Source organism: Mus musculus, chromosome 7 (assembly GCF_000001635.26).
Source record: "Mus musculus strain C57BL/6J chromosome 7, GRCm38.p6 C57BL/6J".
NCBI classification, from domain to species: domain Eukaryota; kingdom Metazoa; phylum Chordata; class Mammalia; order Rodentia; family Muridae; genus Mus; species Mus musculus.
In genome coordinates, this window is record NC_000073.6 from 104,633,723 (window position 1) to 104,658,027 (window position 24,305).

At 40.4% G+C, this 24,305-nt stretch overlaps 2 protein-coding genes and 3 pseudogenes across 2 annotated transcripts; 3 read left to right on the forward strand and 2 right to left on the reverse strand.

The window, feature by feature from the left end:
- Positions 1–390: 390 nt before the first annotated feature.
- On the reverse strand, positions 391–896 carry Gm29706 (annotated as a pseudogene).
- On the forward strand, positions 914–1,497 carry Gm18411 (predicted gene, 18411; annotated as a pseudogene).
- On the forward strand, positions 1,954–2,913 carry Olfr657 (olfactory receptor 657). The gene has a single exon (NM_146312.2). The coding sequence runs from the start codon at positions 1,954–1,956 to the stop codon at positions 2,911–2,913; it is 960 nt and encodes a 319-aa protein (NP_666424.2).
- Positions 2,914–9,157: 6,244 nt separating this feature from the next.
- On the reverse strand, positions 9,158–13,583 carry Olfr658 (olfactory receptor 658). Its single transcript, NM_147049.4, has 2 exons — positions 13,207–13,583; positions 9,158–11,692 (listed from the first exon to the last, which is right to left on the reverse strand). The coding sequence occupies exon 2, from the start codon at positions 11,646–11,648 to the stop codon at positions 10,677–10,679; it is 972 nt and encodes a 323-aa protein (NP_667260.1). The 5' UTR covers positions 11,649–11,692; positions 13,207–13,583; the 3' UTR covers positions 9,158–10,676.
- Usp17le-ps (ubiquitin specific peptidase 17-like E, pseudogene) lies at positions 13,527–19,432 on the forward strand (annotated as a pseudogene).

The following is a 24,305-nucleotide window of genomic DNA, read 5'->3' on the forward strand; positions in this document are numbered from 1 at the left end:
GGATCTTGCAAAAACAGATTTCTTATTTATTCTTGAATTTCCCTGGAAAGCCAAATGGTTAACTATAATAATTAACCTTTTGGAAGTGGCAAGAATCAAACCTTGAGACATGTATGATTGCAAATCGTTCTATCATTGATTCACTCCCACAACCCATGTAAGTGTGACCTGTAAGTTACTTCTTTTGCTAAGCCTCTTGAACTCCCTGATGCTTTATTAACATAAAGTCCTGCATAATAGACTGTCTACAACATCCATTCTTTGACAGCTCTGAGCTGTGCCTCGTGTTGATGGCTTTGAGACACCATTGAAAAATTCAAGTTGTAGAGCTTGTTCTTCTGCAATAGATGGTACTATTTGCCTTTTTGTGGCCCAATTTTGAGACCATTTTTATTCTGTCTTTATCAGTTCCAGCTCTTGCTCCAAATCATGGGTCTTCAAATCACTTCTCACCTTTTCTACCTCCTGGTTTGATGAAGGTGGATCCAAATTTCCCATCACTTGCTGAGTCTCCACCTTTGTTCTTAGCTGGACAAGTTCTACTTTAGATTGTAGCTATGCATTTAATAATTTCAAAGACTCAGAATTGTTTTTGTTTATTTTATCCAATTGTTCCAAAAATCTCTACCAATGCAAATTTCTTTGTAGGTATTATGGGTCTTATTCATTGCTTCTTGTACTACTGTATAAGCTCCCCACTCCCAAGATTTTATTTTTTCCTTTTAGAGTTTTCTTCAACATAAAGCTGCTTCTTGATGTCTTCATACACAGTGACAAAGCAAAATGTGAAACAACAGTCCCATTTTCCAAATGTATTGGAAATGATGTTTTGCCTCTCTTTTATGTGCTTTTTCATGGTTTAGAATGAAGACAGCATCTTGCCCTAGTGCATGCATGATAGCTTGATTCCAGGCTACAGAACAGAGGTCTTTCAAGATCGAGCTTGCCACATGATAATATGCAGTGTGCACACTGGTAACTAAAGGCAGAGATTCTCAGTTACATCAGTGATCCAAGTATGAACAAAAATACTAAGAAGACTAAGAAGTCCAACTGCAACCAAGAAAGCCTGCATCCCAGTTGGATTTGCTGAAAACCTTGGGAAAAGCAGGAAATTGCATTTGATGAATTTCATTGCAACTTACAAATGATATCTCTTTGTCACCAAATGGCAAAGCTGTTTGTCACCTTGCATCTTCTATTTTACCAGGAGTTATGAAACTTTTCATTGGAAAAACAAAACAAACAGCCTTTAAGTCATGGAGAGTTAAAGATAAATGAAATCCTAACACTAGTAAAGACTTCCAGGAAGGTAGCTCTTAGCCTAAAAATCCTCTGGAAGGTGATTTTTGGGTATTCCCAAGCAGGGGTAAATCTACTAAGTCAACATTTAGGGTCACAAGGTTTTCTAAAAAAAAAAAAGAAAAAATTTCTTTACCCAGTCTGCCACCATTGCATTGCTAAAATCAGTACAGTCAGAGCTGTGCTTATAAGAATTCATTCTGAAGTTCATCATGATTTGATCATGAGGTCACAATACCTCCTAGTAACCTTCCCCAGGGAGTATTAAAACATGAACTTCACTTTGAGCAAAATGTTGCTGACATTTTGTACAAAGTATGTACCTTTTTACACACTGAACATTACGTAGTTGACTTTCCAGTATGAACTACAACCCCAGCTCCATTTTAAAGAAACAGACTTAGGACATCAAATTAATAATATTAACTAACACCCTTAAGTGTTTCAATATGAGAACTGTGCCTTTAATAATAATTATGTGGTTTTGCTTTTTGAATAAAGATGTGGTTTTATAAAGTATGTGAAATTCTTAAATGTCTATTTATTAAATAAAAAGAAATCTTTAACATAAGAGATAAACACCATTTAATGATGCTTATGCCTAGAGAAAGAAACATTAAAGACCTCGTCTTTTCTTTTCCTCACAGGAAAATGTCTGCGTCTCTCAAAGCCTTCAATAGTTCCAAGTCCCAGGTGTCTGAGTTCATCCTGCTAGGATTCCCAGGCATTCACAGCTGGCAGCATTGGCTCTCCCTACCATTTACTTTGCTCTACCTTTCAGCAATAGGGACAAACGTGCTCATTCTCATCATCATCTGTCAGGATCCTTCTCTGAAGCAGCCCATGTACCTTTTCTTAGGTATCCTCTCTGTGGTGGACATGGGCCTTGCCACCACCATCATGCCTAAGATCCTGGCCATCTTCTGGTTTGATGCCAAGGTCATTAGCCTTCCTGAGTGTTTTGCTCAGATCTATGCCATTCACTGCTTTGTAGGCATGGAGTCCGGTATCTTCCTCTGCATGGCTTTTGACAGATATGTAGCTATTTGCTATCCTCTCCGCTATTCATCAATTATTACCAACTCCTTGATCTTAAAAGCCACACTGTTTATGGTGCTGAGAAATGGCTTGTGTGTCATTCCAGTGCCTGTGCTTGCAGCCCAGCGGAATTATTGTTCAAGAAATGAAATCGATCATTGCCTGTGCTCAAACCTTGGAGTCACAAGCCTGGCATGTGATGATAGGAGGCCAAATAGCATTTGCCAGTTAATCCTGGCATGGGTTGGAATGGGGAGTGACCTGGGTCTCATAATATTGTCATATACTTTGATTCTGCGCTCTGTACTCAGACTCAATTCGGCTGAAGCTGTTTCTAAGGCTCTGAACACTTGTAGCTCCCACCTCATCCTCATCCTCTTCTTCTACACTGTTGTTGTAGTGATTTCAGTAACTCACTTGGCAGAGACCAAGGCCACCTTGATCCCAGTTTTGCTCAATGTGATGCACAATATCATTCCTCCTTCACTCAACCCTATTGTGTATGCACTTAGGACCAGAGAACTCAGGCGGGGCTTCCAAAAGGTGTTTTGTCGGAGCTTACAAGAAAAATAAAAACCTCTTCTTCATGATGTACATGGACTTCAGCATCTCCTAAATGTATGGCAGCATTCTAGATATGATGGAGGGAAATTGAAGTGCCTTCGAAGTGTCCCTTTTTCATGATTTTTTTTACATAAATGATCATAAAAAATTTTTTAAAATTCCTTTCACATTCATTCCAAAATTAACAAAAGCTAAATGACTATATTTAAGAATATGGAAAGACTGTTCACTAGACCATCGAAAGAGTATTACAAACCAAACTTGTGATTTATATGTATAACTTAAAGAAAAACCCAATATATTAACAAATGTGTGAATGATAGGACATAATTACACTTTGTTAGCTGTATGTTAGGAGCAAAGTCAGCCTGCCTAATTAGCGTCACATTAGTAATGTATGCTGCAGAGGCAGACATAGAAAACACAATGGGCAAAGCCTTACCCAGCTGCGAGAGAGTGCTAGGTGGTTCATAACTTTGTTACCCACCACGGACAAGTAAATCCACTTATACAGTTGCTGTCCACTTGTCTCACTAGATTTGCTCTCTATCTTTCTATGAATTTCACTATCTAGAGAGTTGACTTTCATGTACTGTAAGTCAAGCTTTTCTGTCTTGGGGCAATTAGAAGAACTGAAACAATGGCAATGAAAAAGAAAAGAGATTTTGATTTATTTTAGATCCTTGATTCTTCCACTTCCATCCTCCATCAACATCACTACCGATAGGATGTCTTACGACCCTTCTTAGGTGGTTCACTGCTATAGTACATATGTCTATCCAGTGACTCTTTTTTCACTTACCTTCCCATCGAGACAAAGAAAATAATAAAAATTTCTGTTATTAGTAAGAAACATGTGCTGTTTGTTAAGCTTCATGGTCGTTTTTCTTTGTGTGTATGTCTAGGGAAATTCATGTACTTGCATGTGAAAGAGAGGGCTGGGAGGAGGGGAGCTGCTTCATTTTCCCCCAATATAGAATATTACTCTCTGCCTTTGCACATGCATCCATATTTAGATCTAGTGCCTTTCCTTAAAATACTGAAATAGGGAGACCAGTCCACACAGGAGAGCACGCGGCTCACAGAAGCAACAGACCTTCTTGGACAGGGTCCCTTCAGGACTTCATCCTCAGCAAGGACGCCGAGCTGAGACCCAGACCTCTGTGCACCTTCCCTGCAAGAGGAGAGCTTGCCTGTAGAGAGTGCTTTCACCATTGGGACTCAAGAGAGTTGGACTCCCAGGAGTGCTGAAAGAGGCTAACAGAATCTCAGGAGGAACAAACTCCAGCCAGAGACAGCTAGAACATCTAACACCAGAGATTATAAGATGGTGAAAACCAAACGTAAGAATCTTACAAACAGAAACCAAGACCACTTGGCATCATCAGAACCCATTATGCCCACCAGAGCGAGTCCTGGATATCCCAACACACCCAAAAATCAAGATTGGGATTTAAAATCACATCTCATCATGCTGGTAGAGGATTTTAAGAAGGGCATTAATAACTCGCTTAAAGAAATAGAGGAAAACACTGCTAAATAGGTAGAAGTCATTAAAGAGGAAACACAAAAACCCCTTAAAGAATTACAGGAAAACACAACCAAACAGATGATGGAATTGAACAAAACAATCCAAAATCTAGAAATGGAAGTAGAAACAATAAAGAAAACCAAAAGGGAGACAACTTTGGAGATAGAAATCCTAGGAAAGAAATCAGGACCCATAGATGCAAGCATCAGCAACAGAATACAAGAGATGGAAGAGAGAATCTCAGGTGCACAAGATTCTATAGAAAACATGGACACAACAATCAAAGAAAATGCAAAATGAGAAAATATCCTAACTCAAAACATCCAGGAAATCCAGGACACAATGAGAAGACCAAACCTAAGAATAATAGGTATAGATGAGAATGAAGATTTTTCAACTTAAAGGGCCAGTAAATATTTTCAACAAAATTATAGAAGAAAACTTCCCCAACCTAAAGAAAGAGATGCCCATGAACATACAAGAAGCCCACAGAACTCCATATAGTCTGGACTATAAAAGAAATTCCTCCTGACACATAATAATCAGAACGAAAATGCACTAAATAAAGATAAAATATTAAAAGCAGTAAGGGGAAAAAGTCAGGTAACATATAAAGGTAGGCCTATTAGAATTACACCAGACTTCTCACCAGAGACTATGAAAACCAGAAGATCCTGGACAGAGGTTATACAGATTTTAAGAGAACACAAATGTCAGCCCAGGCTACAATACCCAGCCAAACTCTCAATTACCATAGATGGAGAAACCAATGTATTTCATAACAAAACCAAATTCACACAATATCTTTCCACCAGTCCAGCCCTTCAAAGGATAATAAAGGGACAACTCCAACACAAGGAGGGAAATTAACCACTAGAAAAAGCAAGAAAGTACCTTCAACAAACCTAAAAGAAGATAGCCTCAAGAACAGAATCCCAACTCTAACAACAACAACAACAACAACAACAACAACAACCGGAAAGCAACAATCATTTTTCCTTAATAACTCTTAAAATCAATGGACTCAATTCCCCAATAAAAAGACATAGACTAGCAGACTGGCTATGTAAACAGGACCCAACATTTTGCTGCATACAGGAAACCCACCTCAGGGACAAAGAAAGACACTACCTCAGAGTAAAAGACTGGAAAACAGTTTTCCAAGGAAATGGTCTGAAGAAACAAGCTGGAGTAGCCATTCTTATACCGAATAAAATTGACTTCCAACCCAAAGTTATCAAAAAAGACAAGGAGGGGCACTTCACATTCATCAAAAGTAAAATCTTCCAAGATGAACTCTCAATTCTGAATATCTATGCTTCAAATGCAAGGGCATCCACATTCATTAAAGAAACTATAGTAAAGCTCAAAGCACACATTGCACCCCACACAGTAATAATGGGAGACTTCAACACCCCATTCTCATCAATGGACAGATCCTAGAAACAGAAACTAAACAGAGACACACTGAAACTAACAGAAGTTATGAAAGAAATAGATTTAACAGATATCTACAGAACATTTTATCATAAAATATAAGGATATACCTTCTTCTCAGCACCTCACGGGACCTTCTCCAAAACTGACCATGTAATTGGTCACAAAACAGGCCTCAACAGATACAAAAATATTGAAATTATCCCATGAATCCTATCAGATCACCACGAACTAAGGTTGATATTTAATAACAATATAAATAATAGAAAGCCAACAATCACATGGAAGCTGAATAACACTCTACTCAATGATACCTTGGTCAAGGAAGAAATAAAGAAAGAAATTAACGACTATTTAGAGTTTAATGAAAATGAAGCCACAACATATGCAATCTTTTTTTTTTTTTTTCTGACAGGAGCCTGATATAGCTTTCTCCTGAGAGGCTCTGCCAGTGCCTGGCAAATACAGAAGTGGATGCTCACAGTCATCCATTGGATGGAGCACAGGATCCCTTATGAAGGAGCTAGAGAAAGTACCCAAGGAGGTGAAGGGGTTTGCAGTCCTATAGGAGAAGCAACAATATGAAGTAACCAGTAACCCCAGAGCTCCCAGGGATCTAAACTACCAATCAAAGGAAACACATGGTGGGACTCATGGTTCTAGCTACATATGTAACAGAGGATGGCCTAGTCGGTCATCAATGGGAGGAGAGGCCCTTGGTCTTGTGAAAGTTCTATGTCCCAGTATAGGGGAATGCCAGGGCCAGGAATAGGGAGTGGGTGGGTTTGGGAACAGGGGGACAGGGGATTTACAGAGAGGAAACTAGGAAAGGGGATAACATTTGAAATGTAAATAAAGAAAATATCCAATAAAAAACAATTGTATATCTATATATTGAGAATTATGGTTTTATTCAATTCCATCACCTATTTGGTTGTGTTGAGTCCAAAAAAGCAAAATAAGTCAATAATTTCCTGTGTAGCAGTATGAAAAGCCTATGTTGTAAAGATAGTGCAAGGCCCCAGCAAAGCTAAGCACATCCTTTCCCACTGTGGCCCAACCAGGCAGTCCAGGTAGGAGATGGGGATCCAGTTGCAGGCAGAGTCAGAGACAGCTCTCTCTTGAACTGTTAGAGAATCCACATGAAGACCAAGCACACACTGCAAATGTGTAGGGAGCATAGGTTCAAATCCTGCATGTTGTCTGGTTGCTTGTTCAGTTGTTAGTATTCAGTTTTAATTCACAATGGTTTGATAAGATTTAGGAGGTAATTTCAATTTTCTTTCATCTAGTGATTTTTTTAACCTGGGAAAACTTTTAATCACAAATAGATAACATTGCTAAAAACAACTAAAATGAGAAGTACCAAGTGAACACATAAAGCAACTGGCATGATGGATGACATTATGAAATCATATTGATCTAACTCACTTTTTTTTAGGTGTTTTCTTCATTTACATTTCCAATGCTATCCCCAACGTCCCCCCATACTCTCCCCTCCCACTCCCCTACTCCCCCACTTCTTGGCCCTGGCGTTCCCCTGTACTGAGGCATATAAAGTTTGCAAGACCGATGGGCCTCTCTTTCCAATGATGGCCGACTAGGCCATCTTCTGATACATATGCAGCTAGAAACATGAGCTCTGGGGGGAGGAGGGGTACTGGTTAGTTCATATTGTTGTTCCACCTATAGGGTTGCAGACCACTTCAGCTCCTTCGGTACTTTCTCTAGCTCCTCCATTGGGAGCCCTGTGATCCATCCAATAGCTGACTGTGAGCATCCACTTCTGTGTTTGCTAGGCCCTGGCATTGTCTCACAAGAGACACCTGTATCTGGGTCATTTCAGCAAAATCTTGCTAGTGTATGCAATGGTGTCAGCGTTTGGAGGCTGATTATGGGATGGATCCCTGGGTATGGCAGTCTCTAGATGGTCCATTCTTTCCTCTCAGCTCCAAACTTTGTCTCTGTAACTCCTTCCATGGGTGTTTTGTTCCCAATTCTAAGAAGGGGCAAAGTGTTCACACTTTGGTCTTCGTTCTTCTTGAGTTTCATGTGTTTTGCAGATTATATCTTGTATCTTGGGTATTCTAAGTTTCTACGCTAATATTCACTTATCAATGAGTACATATCATTTGAGTTCTTTTGTGATTGGGTTACCTCACTCAGGATGATGCCCTCCAGGTCTATCCATTTGCCTAGGAATTTCATAAATTCATTCTTTTTAATAGCTGAGTAGTACTCCATTAATGGTCTTTAATTTTGATAATATTCAACTTTTTCCTCAAAGGATCTCAGATCTACTCCCTCCACCTTCAACTCCCTTCCCACCCAACTTTGTTATTCTCTCTCTCTCTCTCTCTCTCTCTCTCTCTCTCTCTCTCTCTCTCTCTCTCTCCATACAAAAGTATTCATGCTGCCCAACTACTTTTGGGAATGTGGCCTTCCCTGATGTTGAAGTGTAGTGGACCTATCAATTTAAAGAATCTGACTCTCTTGGAGCTGGAGAGATGGCTCAGAAGTAAAGAGCACTGACTGCTCTTCTGATGGTTCTGAGTTCAAATCCCAACAATCACCACATGGTGGCTCACAACCATCCATAATGAGATCTGATGCCCTCTTCTGGGGTATCTGAAGACAGTTACAGTGTACTTACATATAATAAATAAATAAATCTTTTAAAAGTAAAGGAATAATCTGACTCTCCCACAAGCCCACAAATAGCTCCTCAGCTTGTGGTGTGATTCTCTGCCCATCTCCCCCATTCATGCTGGTATTTTGTCTGATTTGAGTTTGCATAAGTGTTATCTGTGGTGTCGCAATTCCCATGAATTCTTATGTATATCTGCCCTGCAGCATGTCTAAAACAGTTTTGTTGGACTTATCCACCGTATCTCCCAATCTTTCTGTACAATCATCCATGAAAATCCCTGAGCCTTGTGAGTGAACATAAGCATGTATAGATACTTTCCATTTATTGGAAATTAGGCTGAGCACTCCACAGTTTCTATTTCCCCATTTAGTGACCAGTTAAACACCTGTGTTAGTTTCCATCTACAGCAACAAGCTTATTTGATGAGAGTTGAGAGATGTGGTGATCTATGGGTGTAGCAATTAGACTAGGCTAGCTGGCCAGTAAGTCACAGGGATCCTCTTGTTTCCAGCTTCTGAATGGTGGGATTACAGGTTCATGCCACCACTCCTGACTATTTTACATTAGTCCCAAGGATCATAGGATTCTTATGATTGCATGATAAGCATTTTCCCAAATAAGCCACGTTCCAACTACAGTTTTAAGTAACATTTACTCATTTAAGAATTTCATACATTATACTCTATTTACATCATTTTTACTCCTTTCCATATCCTTCCATGTCTCATTTCATCTCAAGTTCACAAAATCTTCTTTAGTTATTGCTACATACAAATACATATGTGTACATACATACATACATACATACATACATACCTGTTTTAGGCAATCATACTCTTAGGGTTTCATATGTTCAGCTTCCTTGTGTCTACAAAGTACTATTTAACAGAAGGTGTCCTGGCCCTCTGGTTCTTACAATCTTCCCACCCAATTTTCCATTATTTTTCCTGAGCCTTAGGGATATAAGTTGCAATTTAGTTGCATCACAGGGGTTGGACACCCTGTAGTGACATATCCAGTGTCTTTTGAACAGTTTTGGATCTTGGTAATAGTCTCCAGCACCTATTTTTAAGATGGTGTCACCTAATAGGTTATTAAATGTGATACTGTACAAAAGGTTTTTGAAGTAGATGAGTGGAATTTGGTGACTATAATTCATCATTATGATCTCTCAAATTATGATTTGAAAGAATGTGTTTTCTTGCCTCCTGGACAGGGAAAAGTAAGAATAAAAATATGTTTACTCTGCATTCCTTATAAGTTAACTCAGCTAACAAAACATTAAATATACAAATACTGTTTCTTTGAACTATTTTTATTTAATATACTCTGAAAAATTAGAGGAATATTTGATTTTATTATACTTGCAATTGGAGAAAACTTTAAAAAATTTGATAGTTTTTATATGATTTTTTTCTAGGGAAATATATGAATTTTCTTAAATGTGTTTCAGGGAATTAGCTCTCATTCTGGACTGCATGATCTTTAAGCCTGCCTTGAAGGAAATGGGACAGTTAATTGTTCTGCTGTGAAATAATTATAACAGTGTCTTGGATAGAGAAGCCTAGGTAGCCTAATAAGATTCTATTAAGAACCCTATATGATAAAAGTTCATTATATTCATGACTTTATGAGAAATATCTCTATCCTTTCAGGAAGAAAGAAGTATTTGAAAAACAGGGGCTTTGTATTCCATACATACATACATACATACATACATACATACATACATACATATATCCCTATGTATATTAATATATATACAAATATCTATATCAGTATACACACATTTACATATACATACATATGTACTCAATTAAAAGCAATAACTGACATATATTCTAAGTATTACAGTTGATATATTGACTTAAAACTTAAAACTGCAGTCGATAAATTGAGTTAAAATCCTCAAGCTTTATCCATTTTTCATTGTGTTCTGTCAGTGAAACCTGGCCATCCCATAGATTAGTGCTTCGAAAGAGAAGCTATAGTCAGGGGAAGCTGGGTGAGCTTTCCAGAAATGTTGAAGAATACATTTAACACAGTCTAGATTTTAGTGCCTTGTTAAGGTAGTGTATGTGCAAGGATTTTACTAGGACTCACCTAAGCAAGCAATTAGATGTACTTCTTCTCTGTTGCCCTGCCAAAGCTCATTTATATACCGTGAGCTTTGGAATCCTTAGACCCTGAAAGAATCCTTATGACACAGTCTCGTATCTGTTTGGTTTTCACTCCATAGACAACAGGGTTCATAGTGGGAGGCAAAAGCAGATAAATATTAGCCACAATGATGTGGCAAGATGGAGGTATTGTGTGCCCCCCAAAGCGGTGGGAAAAGAAGGAAAAGAAGGCTGGGCTATAGGAGAAAACAATGGCACAGATGTGGGCAGTGCAGGTGCTGAAGGCCTTCTGCCTAGCATCTGCTGATGATAAGCTGACCACTGCCCTCAGAATCATGGTATAGGAGATTGTGATGCACAGGATGTCAAAGCCCCCAATCAAGAGAGCAACCATCAGACCATAAATGGCATTCACCTTGACATTGCCACAGGACAACTTGGCTACAGACATGTGGTCACAGTAGGTATGGTTTATTATATTGCCTCGACAGTAGGGTAGGCGCTTGGTGAGAAATGTGAATGGAATAATTAGCAGAACGCCCCTCAGGAAGGTGGCTAACCCAATCTTGGCAATGATAGGATTGGTGAGAATGGTGGAGTAACGCAGAGGGTAGCAGATGGCTACATAGCGGTCCAGAGCCATGAGCATGAGCACTCCAGACTCCATCCCCGTGAAGGTATGGATGAAGAACATCTGTACAAGACAGTCATCAAATCCAATTTCTTTGAGATGAAACCAGAAGATGCACAGGGTTTTGGGGATTGTACTAGAGCACATGACAAGGTCTGTTAGAGAAAGCATTGCTAAAAAGTAGTACATGGGTCTGTGTAAGGAATCCTCAAAGAAGATGAGATAGAGGAGTCCACAGTTCCCCATCATAGCCACTGCATACATGGAACAGAAAGGGAAGGAGATCCAGATGTGCATGTCTTCCAGGCCTGGGATCCCATTCAGAACAAAGGAAGCTGGGGTCAGATCTGTGCTATTCTGCACTGACATGACCATGCTAATCCCACCATAGAATTGCTTAAAGTTATGTAGGTTTTTTTCTAAAGAAAAGACAAAAGAAAATACAGGTTGTAATTGTTATTTATAGCTCTATTCTCCTTTTTAAAACCATACAATACAATTTTTATGTTCAATCAAACAAAGGAATAGTTATATTTGTATTGTTACTTATTGTTAATTCATTGATTCATTCAGGGAACTGTTACTGGTCAGATCCTGACTGAATTTTTGAAAGATTTTCATCTTTGTAAAATAATAATCCACTGTATTCTATTATGATTCTTCCAAATGTGGCCTTTTTAAGAATGTTTTTTCTCAACAGTTAGTTCACATTTTACTATAGATATGGTCTTAGAAAGTATTTAGTCTGTGCATGTTGACTGTGTGACTAAATACCAGCTCTGGGGAGACTGAGGCAGGAGAGCTCAAGTCCAGCTTGGAATATATTGCAAATCTCATAGATAGATATATCTATCTATGATATCTATATATATATATATAGATAGATAGATAGATGATTTATCCTCTCAATAATTATTAATAACTTAAGACAGACTTTTAAAATTCTTAATCAGTGATTGAAGTTTATTGTTAGTTACTGATGCTCTAGTCAAAGGATTCTGAAAACAGTCTAATGATTTGTTCTTTAGTAAATCCTAGGATCTCACAAGTCAGTGAAATTGTTTATTAAGTTCCCTTATTCTTCATGATCTCTCATTATTGTCTTTTAACATACTGAACTATAATACTTTTCCCCCCAAAATTGAATGCACGTTCATAGGTCAAGAGCAACTAATAATACCAAGATCTTCAGTTTATTTTTTCTACAAAATAAGCAATAACATCCATTGTTTTACTTTCTACAAATCCCCCTGATATTCCTTCCTTGTCCTCTGAGATTTTCTATTGCCTGTGCTATACTATATATATATATATATATATATATATATATATATATATATATATATCTTTACAAATATATTATATATATATATATATGTATATACCCTTAATATTACTATGTCTTAGTAAAGGCTATATCGTCTTTGCCTCCACTATACTAATTCTCCATTTAATATGTGTTTTCTCAATAACATGTTATCACCTATATTTGTTTTCTCATTTATACTTTCTACTCTTTCAGATTTATGTTTTTATAATCATAAAAACAGAACTCATTTTAATTAGCTTTTTTTTTTGAATGGGGAACCATATAAATAAAAGTTATATTTTGGTAAAGCCTTCCAGGCTGCCCACATGAGTTATCTGGCAGTTCCTGGTGAACCCCACCTGCGTTCCCTCCTCAGTCCCTAACCAAGGAACTGACTGAACCCATCCTGACTTTCTTCTCCATCTCTGCCATCCAGTTGCAGGAGCTCAGCCTCCAGGAGCATTGGCCATGCTGAGCTCCAGGCCGGCCGCACCAATGAGGACCCAATAGGTTCATCCCGTCAATAAGGCTGTGCACTGAGCCCTTTTCTTTTCACCATGCCAATCTTTCCGCCCTGCCACCACGCTGTGCCCCCCCCCCCCCCCTTCCTGCCCCTGGACTTACCTGAGATCAGAGCTGCCAGAGGTGGACCTCTGAGTCAATGGTGGCTGGAGGTTGACAACTGTGTACTTGCAGGTTCCCTGTGGCCAATCCCGGAGGCCCAGATGAGACAGTTCTGCGCGTCCCACTTCCTGCGTCCTCTCAGTGACACCGAATCCTGCCCCCTACCTGCATCCAGTCGCCTGGGACCACGCAACGTTAGAGGTCTTCTCACCTAACCTGAGAACACGCTGGAGCTGTTGGAGGTGAGAGCAAACTACTCATACCAGCAACGCGGGACCCTCAGCAGGAGCACAAACACAGGCGTGACCTGCTCCAACACTATGGCCATGGGACTGCTCAGATCGGTCCAGCGCCATCTGCACTGCCGCGGGCTCCTTGCTGCACATGTATCCGGGTGTCCTTGCTGCCCTCGTGCGGCTGGAACAGGTCCCACACACTGGGCACAGCTCATTTCCAAACTCTAGTGGTACTTATTAAACTCCGAGGACTGGGCTTGGCAGTGTGGCCACTAAGGAGCTTTCTCCACATTCACAAGACAAGGAGGCCTCTACCTCTCCAGCCCCCAAGGCTGAAGGTCCTACGGGAGGAAGACCGGGGACCTCTTAAACAAGTTTTGTTTGCAAAATGGTACAGTAATTGTGTCCTTATTCCCTCGAGTCCACTAGAGGATTGAGTATAGATGCCTTGGGAGAAGTTGCCTTCTAGTGTAGAGTCTGTGGTGTTTTAAATAAAATTGTGTGTAAAGAATCTTGAAAAATATCGCATTACCACAGATAAATGACACAATGGGTATTTCCACTGCTTCCTTTGATTTTATAAAAATTGCTTGCGTTTGTTGTTGTTGTTGTTGGTGGTGGTGGTGGTTTCTAAGTTTTGCATCTTTGTAGAAAAAAGTATTTCTAATCTTATCTCCTATTTGTTTCTCATACTAGAAGAAAATTACCAAATTCTAAATTCTCTTTGCTTCCAAACTCCATTTGCAACTTAAATAAGTGTTTGGAATGGGGTCCCACACTTTCTCTGTTTCTTTTGGAAACACTGACCATCAGCCAGGGAACAATGTGAATCCACACAGGCCTATCCAGCTGGAAGCTCAGAGCTCCATGGAGAGAGGCTACAAATACCTCAGCAATGGTGGCAGAACTAAAATCCAGGGCCCAGGATCCCAAAGAAACATTGGGCACTCTCTGTCTCTCTGTCTCTTTGTCTCTTTGTCTCTTTGTCTCTTTGTCTCTTTGTCTCTCTCTCTCTCTCTCTCTCTCTCTCTCTCTCTCTCTGTGTGTGTGTGTGTGTATGTGTGTGTGTGCTGGAGGGCATGTGTGTGTGAGTGTGTGTGTCTGAGTGTATATGTTTGTGTATAATGTGTATGTGTGGCTCTTTGTCTCTTTGTCTCTCTCTCTCTCTCTCTCTCTCTCTCTCTCTCTCTGTGTGTGTATATGTGTGTGTGTGCTGGAGGGCATGTGTGTGTGAGTGTGTGTGTCTGAGTGTATATGTTTGTGTATAATGTGTATGTGTGGTACATGGTGTGTATGTATGTTGTATGTGTGTGTGTGAATGTGTATGTGTGAGGGAGTATGTGTGTTTATGGTGTCTGTGTGTGTTTATATTGTGTGTAAGTGTGTGTCTATGGTGTGTCTGTGTATGTTTATGTTGTGTATGTATGAATATATGTATATGTGAGTGTGTGTTTGTGTGCGTGTGTACGAATTGTTGATGTTGAGGGTTTGGGAGAGGAATTGGTATTTTCAGAATGGATTCCTTAAAGAGAAGCTGTTTGCCACACACGTCTAGTAATACTTAGAAGAAAAACGACACACATACACAACACAAAAATCCAAGTGATGGAGTCTGTAGGACTATGCTTACCACACAAGCCTGTGAAGGGCAGGTCAAGACAATGAGCTTTAGGCATGAGCTAGAACAGCTGTAACTTTAATATACCAGAGAACAGCAACTGTCTGGCAATTAAATGATAAGGAATTCACGAGAATTCTAAGAGCTATGAGTTGGTTCTACAGTCCTTGGGCAACCTACCAGGAAGTGCTTCCCTTTCTCAAAAAAAAAAAAAAAAAAAACCCTTCTCCCTGCAGTCAAAGCTGGGGCTCTGGGCTGGAGTTGTGTGGGGAGGGACAGAGGGAGGCTTTTAGCTATTGTATAGTCTTTGCCCAACAGGCACTCAAACCCTCAATCCATAGGGCCCAGAGTTGAGGCTGCTTGCAGTTGGATAGTGTCCTTTACTGCGCAGACTCCAAAGCAAAGAAGGAAATCTACCTGGCCTTGTGACAGAAACTCTGACCAGGTATCCAGAGCAGCCCAGCTAGCTCCCATTTCCCTCACTCCCCAACAGCATAATAATTACTTCAAAGACAAATGATTTCCCGTAGAACTATTGTCAACCAAGTTCATGTAAATTCCATTAATTTATTAGAAATTTTGTCAACTCCCATTGGTCTTTGTCACTTGTCATTGCCAAGGATGGGGAATCAGACGTGCCATGCACTTCTGACAGGAGCTTAGACATAAACAGCTCTTTCTGTGTATCTTGTATATAATTTGAGGGGCAGTTTTAATCCCTTAATTCCTGTGAGATTACATCATTACACCCATAGCACTGTCACAGTGGTTTGTAGATTGTGATCTAATCCTTCCAATTCCAAAGACATGTATGTGATCACTTTATGTATCCTCCTAAATTACAGGTCATCCTCCCTAATAATTGCAGAGATTATTAGAGTACAGAGTCAGGATACCAAATCTCAAAATGCACATTAAGTGACCTAATTTAGACTTTAGCTTGTTCAATGACAATAATTATGTTTTCACTGTTGAATGTTGCTACATCAATGAGATATGTAGTAGAAAAAGCAAACCTTCTTTCTTCTTAAATTCCTTTGGCCAAAGGTAAATTTCAGGAAAACATTAGAACTAAATATGTAAAGAAAAACAAAACATGTATCTTCTTTGTGATTTGTAGGTAAGGTTTTAAAACCAAGCCACAAAAATGTTATCCACATAATTACAGTCTGAAGTAAATAAAATTTTAGTATTTTAGTGAAAAGGTGATAAAACATGAAAACATCAGGCACGAAGAAGATGATATTCACTGTGTGCATATTACAGGGCGTGTAAATCATCCCTTCAAGGTTAGCAAGAAAAAGAAAAAGGCAATGAGGAACAAATGTATCAGCAAACAGGCAAATGGGTGTGGACCTTCTAGTTACAATGAGAATAAATTCAGATTGAATATCTCATGGTATAGTATACATACCAGCATGTGTAGGTAATGAACCAGCCTAAAACTATCAGACACTGAAAGCAGTAAGGAGGTCGAGCAGCCATGAACTACCGAGAGGAATGTGAGTGGTTCTGAATCTGCCTAATCCTGGGACCCTTTAGTACAGCTCCTTAGGTTATGGTGAACCTCAAAACCATAAAGCTATTTGTTGCTACTTCATAATTGTAATTTTGCTGGTGTTATAAATCTTAATGTAAATATATGCTATGTAGGATATCTTATGTGACCACAAAGGGGTCCCGACTCATAGGTTGAGAACCACTGATATAAATGGAACCAATTGGTTTTTTTTGTATCTCATAATGGCAAATACACATAACTGCCAGTTCTCTCTCCAAGAAAATGTGTACATACATTCACAAGAGTACATCAACTCGAATGCTGATTGCAGCGTCCTTTGCAAAGTATCTGTAACCTAACCTAACCCTGAGGAATAAATTTCTATCAGCATCAATATGGACACATTTTTATACAATCTCATAGTAAAATTCTATACAATACTGATAATAAGAACCTGGAAGTTCATACAATGTAAACAAATTTTGTATACTGTGTTGATGTTTAAAGACATTAAGCAGTGTATTTGCTTAGCGACTTCATTATAAAATAGAAAACAGACTCAGTTTCATGTGTTCTATCAGAAATAAGAAGTATCTGGGAGGCTGAGATAGGAAAAAGTTCAAGTTTGAGGCTAACCTGCACGACATAGTGAGGTTGTCTCAAAAAATAGCCACTTTTGATGTCAAAGAGCTGTGCAGAACCTCTTTCCCAGAAAATGTGTAGTACACACTGTAGAGATGGTCTTGTTCTTTGTGTGTGATCAGCAGTTCTTTGACCAAATAAATTCTGTTACTTCACAATCCTTGTCTGCTTCTTTATTGTTCTGTTTTCTTTTCTTTTGTACAGTTTGTTTTGTTTTGTTTTGTTTTGATGATGAACGTAAAGCAGTATGGTATAACCTTGGAAGAGTGTAATGAACCTCGTTGTAACATTGGTCTCATAGGTGTAGACAGGAATTTAAAACTCACAGATTTTTAAATGAGGATTCTTTTCTCCCAGAGAGTTACCACCTATCCTGTCTGTGGTGTGAGATCATGGGCACCACTGAACTCCTGGCTTCTAGACTCAGGCTGTGAGATTGAAAGAGGATCAGCACCTGTGTGGCATCAGGTGTTCATCAAAGACTAATGGAAAAGGCTGAGGTGGGACTTGCAGAGTCTGTGACTGACAAATTGCCTGGCCTCCATGTCTCTGCCAAAGACTCCATCAGCCACAGTGTGCCTTCTGGTCACACGGGCCCCAAGTACTTCTTAAGCCTGTTATGAAGCTGAAAGAAGACAAATTCTGCTATTGGAATAAAAAGGTTGCCTCATTGTAGGAGAGGAAGCACAACTCTGAACAATATACAGAGTTGGTAATCAGTGCAATGAAAAATGCTTACTAAACACAACTTCACTACTGGTTACACAAGCTTAGTATGGTGTTCTTAACCTGTAGGTCTCAATCTCTCTGGGGGTGAATGGCTCTTTCAAAATGGTTGCATATCAGATATCCTGCCTATCAGATTCACCTGGCAATTCAACAACAGTGGCAAAGTCACAGTATGAATGTAGCATGGAAAACAATGTTATACTTGGGGGTGTGTGTCACAACATGAAGAAGTATTGAATCTTCAGACAGCATTAGAGGAAGGTTGAGAATCACTGTTCTAGGACCGTGTAGGAAAGACTTTGAAGTTGAGAAGTCCATTTCAAACCCAACAACCATTACATAGCAGTGTTTAGAACATCCATATGGAACCGATTAGATATGATATGGGAAGAGGACAAGTAGGTAGAATCCCACCCAATGTAAGGGCATTTGGGTGGCTGTGTTTAAACCAGACCCATCATAAGAGGCTCCAATAGGAAGGACACAGGCTTGGCTTTCTTCTCACACTGTGTGTATTGCTAGAAAGTGCATTCTGCAGAACTAGCCACAGACACCAGGACTCTCACACTTATCTCCCATCTGCTTCACACCACACCCTGGGATACAGGGAAGTCAGAAGAGCTACTTGGAGAGAATGCCTACTACTGTGGTAGGTGTAGACAGAAGATGCCAGCTTCTAAGACCCTGCATGTTCATATTGCTCCAAAGGTACTCCTGCTAGTGTTAAAGCGCTTCTCAGCCTTCACGGATAACAAGTTAGACAGAAAAGTAAGCTACCCGGAGTTCCTTGACCTGAAGCCATACCTGTCCCAGCCTACTGCAGGACCTTTGCCTTATGCCCTCTATGCCGTCCTGGTCCATGATGGTGCGACTTGTCACAGTGGACATTACTTCTGTTGTGTCAAAGCTGGTCATGGGAAGTGGTACAAGATGGATGATATTAAGGTCACCAGGTGTGATGTGACTTCTGTCCTGAATGAGAATGCCTATGTGCTCTTCTATGTGCAGCAGAACGACCTCAAACAGGTCAGTATTGACATGCCAGAGGGCAGAGTCCATGAGGTTCTCGACCCCGATTACCAGCTGAAGACATCATGGGAAAAAAAGCATAAGAAGAAACACCTTTGCACAGAAGATGTGGGAGAGTCCTGTGGAAACAGAGAGAAGACAACAACCAAAGAAACCTCCTTAGGGGAGGGGAAAGTTCTTCAGGAACAGGACCACCAGAAAGCTAGGCAGAAACAGGAGAATACCAAACTCATGTCTCAGGAACAGAACCACAAGAAAGCTGGGCAGAGCCTCAGGAACACGGAAGGTTCCTGAGAACTTGATCTGCCTGCTGATGCAATTGTGATTCACCAGCCCAGATCCACTGCAAACTGGGGCAGGGATGCTCCAGACAAGGAGAATCAACCCTGGCAAAATGCTGACAGGCTCCTCACTTCTCAGGGCCTCATGAGCCCTAGGCAGCTCTGTAGTCAGGGTGGGAGACGAAGATAAAAGAAGGGGAAGAACAAGAACAAACAAGGGCAGAGGCTTCTGCTTGTTTGCTAGTGCTCACCCACCCACCCACACTGGCTCCTGTGGACACACTGTTGACCCTGGGACCTCTGTCCCAGGCAGGGACAATGCCTCATCCTTCACGTGGCGTCCACCTTTCCTCTGGGACCTTGCCTGTCTTTGCTGAGTGACTCTCTGAGAATGATCCCTTGGATGTGGATAAAATTGCCCAGGGTGTTGGTACAGGTTAAAGACAAGAAAGCTGGAAACCTGGGGGAGGTCTGCATAGCCTCTCCTGCAACTTCTTGAATCTGAGCAGGGTAGAGACTAAATCACCACACGGGAGCTCTTGATGTTTAGAGTTTTCTCTCAGCCAACAAGTTGCTGGACAACTGCCGTTTCTAACCTCTTTCCCAGAAAATGTGTAGTACACACTGTAGAGATAGATGTTCTTATTCTTTGTGTGTGATCAACAGTTCTTTGACCAAATAAATTTTGTTACTTTACAATCCTTGTCTCCTTGTTTATTGTTCCATTCATCCAATTCATAAACCTTTTGTACAGTATCACATTTAATAACCTATTAGGTGACACCATCTTTAAAACAGTTGCTAGAGACTATTACCAAGATCCAAAACTGGTCAAAAGACAATGGATATGTCACTATAGTATGTCCAACCCCTGTAATGCAACTAAATTGCAAAGTATATCCCTAAGGCTCAGGAAAAATAATGGAAAATTGGGTGGGAAGATTGTAAGAACCAGAGGGCCAGGACACGTTCTGCTAAATAGTACTTTGTAGACACAAGGAAGCTGAACATATGAAACCCTAATAGTATGGTTGCCTAAAACAGGTATGTATTCCCCCACCCTGCTCCCAACACATGCACACCTCCTTCCTGGCCCTAGCATTTCCCTGTATTGGGGCATATGTTCTTCGCAATACCAAGGTCCTCTCCTCCCACTGATGGCCAACTAGGCCATCCTCTGCTACATATGCAACTAGAGACACAGCTCTGGGGGAACTGATTAATTCATATTGTTCCTCCTCCTATAGGGTTGCAGACCCCTTTAGCTCCTTGGGTACTTTCTCTAACTCCTCCATTAGGGGCCCTGTGTTCCAATCAATGACTGTGAGCATCCACTTCTGTATTATCCAGGCATTGGCATAAATTCACAAGAGAGAGGTACGTCAGGGTCCTGTCAGAAAATCTTTCTGGCATATACAATAGTGTCTGGGTTTGGTGGTCGTATATGGGATGGATCCCCGTGTGGGACAGTCTCTGGATGGTCTTTCCTTCTGTCTTAGCTCTGAAGTTTGTCTCTGTGACTCCTTTCATAGGTATTTTGTTCCCCATTCTAAGAAGGAACAAAGTATCCACACTTTGGTCTTCCTTATTCTTGAGTTTCATGTGTTTTGCAAATTGTACCTTGAATATTCTAAGTTTCTGAGCTGATACCCACTTATCAGTGAGTACATATCATGTGAGTTCTTTTGTGATTGGGTTACCTCACTAAGGATGATATCCTCCAGATACATCCATTTGCCTAAGAATTTCTTGAATTCATTGTTTTTAATTGCTGAGTAGTACTCCATTGTGTAAATGTACCACATTTTCTGTATCAATTCCTCTGTTGCGGGGCATCTGGGTTCTTTCAAGCTGCTGGCTATTATAAATAAGGCTGCTATGAACATAGTAGAGCATGTGTCATTATTACAACTTGGAGCATCTTCTGGGTATATGTCTAGGAGAGGTATTGCTGGATCTTCCAGTAGTACTATGTCCAATTTTCTGAGGAACTGCCAGACTGATTTCCAGAATATTTGTACCACCTTACAATCACACCAAAAATGGAGGGGTGTCCCTCTTTCCCCACATCCTTGCCAGAATCTGTTGTCACCTGAATTTTTTTTAAAGCTCCAATTTCACCATTATTAAGTGCTGAGAAATACTTAGATAAGGGAACCACTTTATTACAAACGGGCTAAGAAATTGAGATGCTGTACTAATCAAAATATTTGGTGAACACATTGTTTCATCTGATTCTAATTCTACTTTTTAAAAAAAGTTTGAAACATTATAATTTTTTTCACTTTGGGTTCACATTTATACTTAGTACATTTTATAGTCTCTATAATAATTTAGATGGCAATTATATTATGTATATACATGAATGTACAGTAAATATCACAGAACATGGCACATGGATTTGAGCTCTTGAGGCATTCTGGTCTCTTCCCCTCCTTTCTGAACAAACAATGTTGATATTTCCCTTGACAATTACAAGGCTAAGTTTCTTTACACAATTAAAAATCTCAGTTTATATTTTCTTCTTTTATTAGATATTTTCTTTATTTACATTTCAAATGCTATCCCGAAAGTCCCCTATACCCTTCCCACGCCCTGCTCCCCTACACACCCACTCCCACTTCTTGGCCCTGGCATTTCCCTGTACTGGAGCATATAAAGTTTGCAAGGCTAAGGGGCCTCTCTTCCCAATGATGGCCAACTAGGCAATTCTTACACGCGTTCGCTACCGGCCAGGAAAGACGCAACAAACCGGAATCTTCTGCAGCAAAGCTTTATTGCTTACATCTTCAGGAGCCAGAGAGCAAGAGAGCAAGAGCTCTATTGCTTACATCTTTAGGAGCCAGAGCGCAAGAGCGCAAGAGCAAGAGAGAGAAAGCAAGAGCAAGAGCAAGAGAGAGCAAGAAAGCAAGAAAAAGAACAAGAACAAGAAAGCAAGAGAGAGAATGGCAAAACCCCGTCCCTTTTAAGGAGAATTATCCTCCGCCTAGGATGTATTACTCCCTGATTGGCTGCAGCCCATCGGCCCAGTTGTCATCACGGGAAAGGCAGAACACATGGCGGGAAAACTGCCCCTGCACGTGTGCAGATTATGTTTACCACTTAGAACACAGCAGTCAGCGCCATCTTATAATGGCAAATGTGAGGGCGGCTCCTCACAGGCAATCTTCTGCTTCATATGCAGCTAGAGACATGAGCTCTGGGGTTACTGGTTAGTTCATATTGTTGTTCCACCTATAGGGTTGCAGACCCCTTCAACTCCTTGGGTACTTTTTCTAGCTCCTCAATTGGGGGCCCTGTTTTCCATCCAATAGATGACTGTCAGCATCCACTTCTGTATTATCCAGGCACTGGCAGAGCTTCTCAGGAGACAGCTATATCAGGGTCCTTTCAGCAAAATCTTGCTGGCATATGCAATAGTGTCTGGGTGACTTCTTTTGTGACTGGGTTACCTCACTCAGGATCATATCCTCTAGATACATCCATTTGCCCAAGAATTTCATGAATTCATTGTTTTTAATATCTGAGTAGTACTCCATTGTGTAAATGTACCACCTTTTCTGTATCCATTCCTCTGTTGAGGGACATCTGCATTCTTTCCAGCTGCTGGCTATTATAAATAAGGCTGCTATGAACATAGTTGAGCATGTGTCTTTATTACCAGTTGGAACTTCTTCTGCGTATATGCCCAGGAGAGGTATTGCTGGATCTTCCAGTAGTAGTATGTCCAATTTTCTGAGGAACTGCCAGACTGACTTCCAGAGTGGTTATACAACCTTGCAATTCCACCAGCAATGGAGGAGTGTTCCTCTTTCTCCACATTTTCACCAGCATCTACTGTCACATAAATTTTTGATCTTAGCCATTCTGACTGGTGTGAGGTGGAATCTCAAGGTTGTTTTGATTTGCATTTCCCTGATGATTAAGGATGTTGAACTTTTTTTTAGGTACTTCTCAGACATTCAGTATTCCTCAGTTGAGAATTCTTTGTTTAGCTCTATACCCCATTTTTAATAGGGTTATTTGATTTTCTGGAGTCCATCTTCCTGAGTTCTTTATATATATTGGATATTAGTCCCCTATCTGATTTAGGATTGGTAAGGATCCTTTCCCAATTTGTTGGTGGCCTTTTTGTCTTATTGACAGTGTCTTTTGCCTTATAGAAGCTTTGCAATTTTATGAGGTCCCATTTGTCAAATCTCAATCTTACAGCACAAGCCACTGCTGTTCTGTTCAGGAATTTTTCCCCTGTGCCCATATATTTGAAGCTTTCCCCCACTTTCTACTCTATAAATTTCAGTGTCTCTGTTTTCTTTTTTTTTAATTTTTTATTAGGTATTTTCCTCATTTACATTTGCAATGCTATCCCAAAAGTCCCCCATACCCTCCCACCCACTCTCCTACCCACCACTCCCACTTTTTGGCCCTGGTGTTCCCCTGTACTGGGCCATATAAATTTTGCAAGTCCAATGGGCCTCTCTTTCCAGTGATGGCCGACTAGGCCATCTTTTGATACATATGCAACTAGAGTCAAGAGCTCTGGGGTACTGGTTAGTTCATATTGTTGTTCTACCTATAGGGTTGCAGATCCCTTTAGCTCCTTGGTTACTTTCTCTAGCTCCTACATTGGGGGCCCTGTGATCCATCCAATAGCTGACTGTGAGCATCCACTTCTGTGTTTGCTAGGCCCCAGCATAGTCTCACAAGAGACAGCTATATCTGGGTCCTTTCAGCAAAATCTTGCTAGTGTGTGCAATGGTGTCAGCGTTTGGAAGCTGATTGTGGGGTGGATCCCTGGATATGGCAGTCTATAGATGGTCCATCCTTTCGTCACAGCTCCTAACTTTGTCTCTGTAACTCCTTCCATGGGTGTTTTGTTCCCAATTCTAAGAAGGGGCACAGTGTACACACTTTGGTCTTCATTCTTCTTGAGTTTCATGGGTTTAGCAAATTGCATCTTATATCTTGGGTATCCTAAGTTTTGGGCTAATATCCACTTATCAGTGAGTACATATTGTGTGAGTTCCTTTGAAATTGTGTTACCTCACTGAGGATGATGCCCT

Bases quoted from the DNA above. Each gene is read 5' to 3' on its own strand.
- Olfr658 (NM_147049.4), bottom strand. From the start codon at position 11,648: ATGGTCATGTCAGTGCAGAATAGCACAGATCTGACCCCAGCTTCCTTT.
- Olfr657 (NM_146312.2), top strand. From the start codon at position 1,954: ATGTCTGCGTCTCTCAAAGCCTTCAATAGTTCCAAGTCCCAGGTGTCT.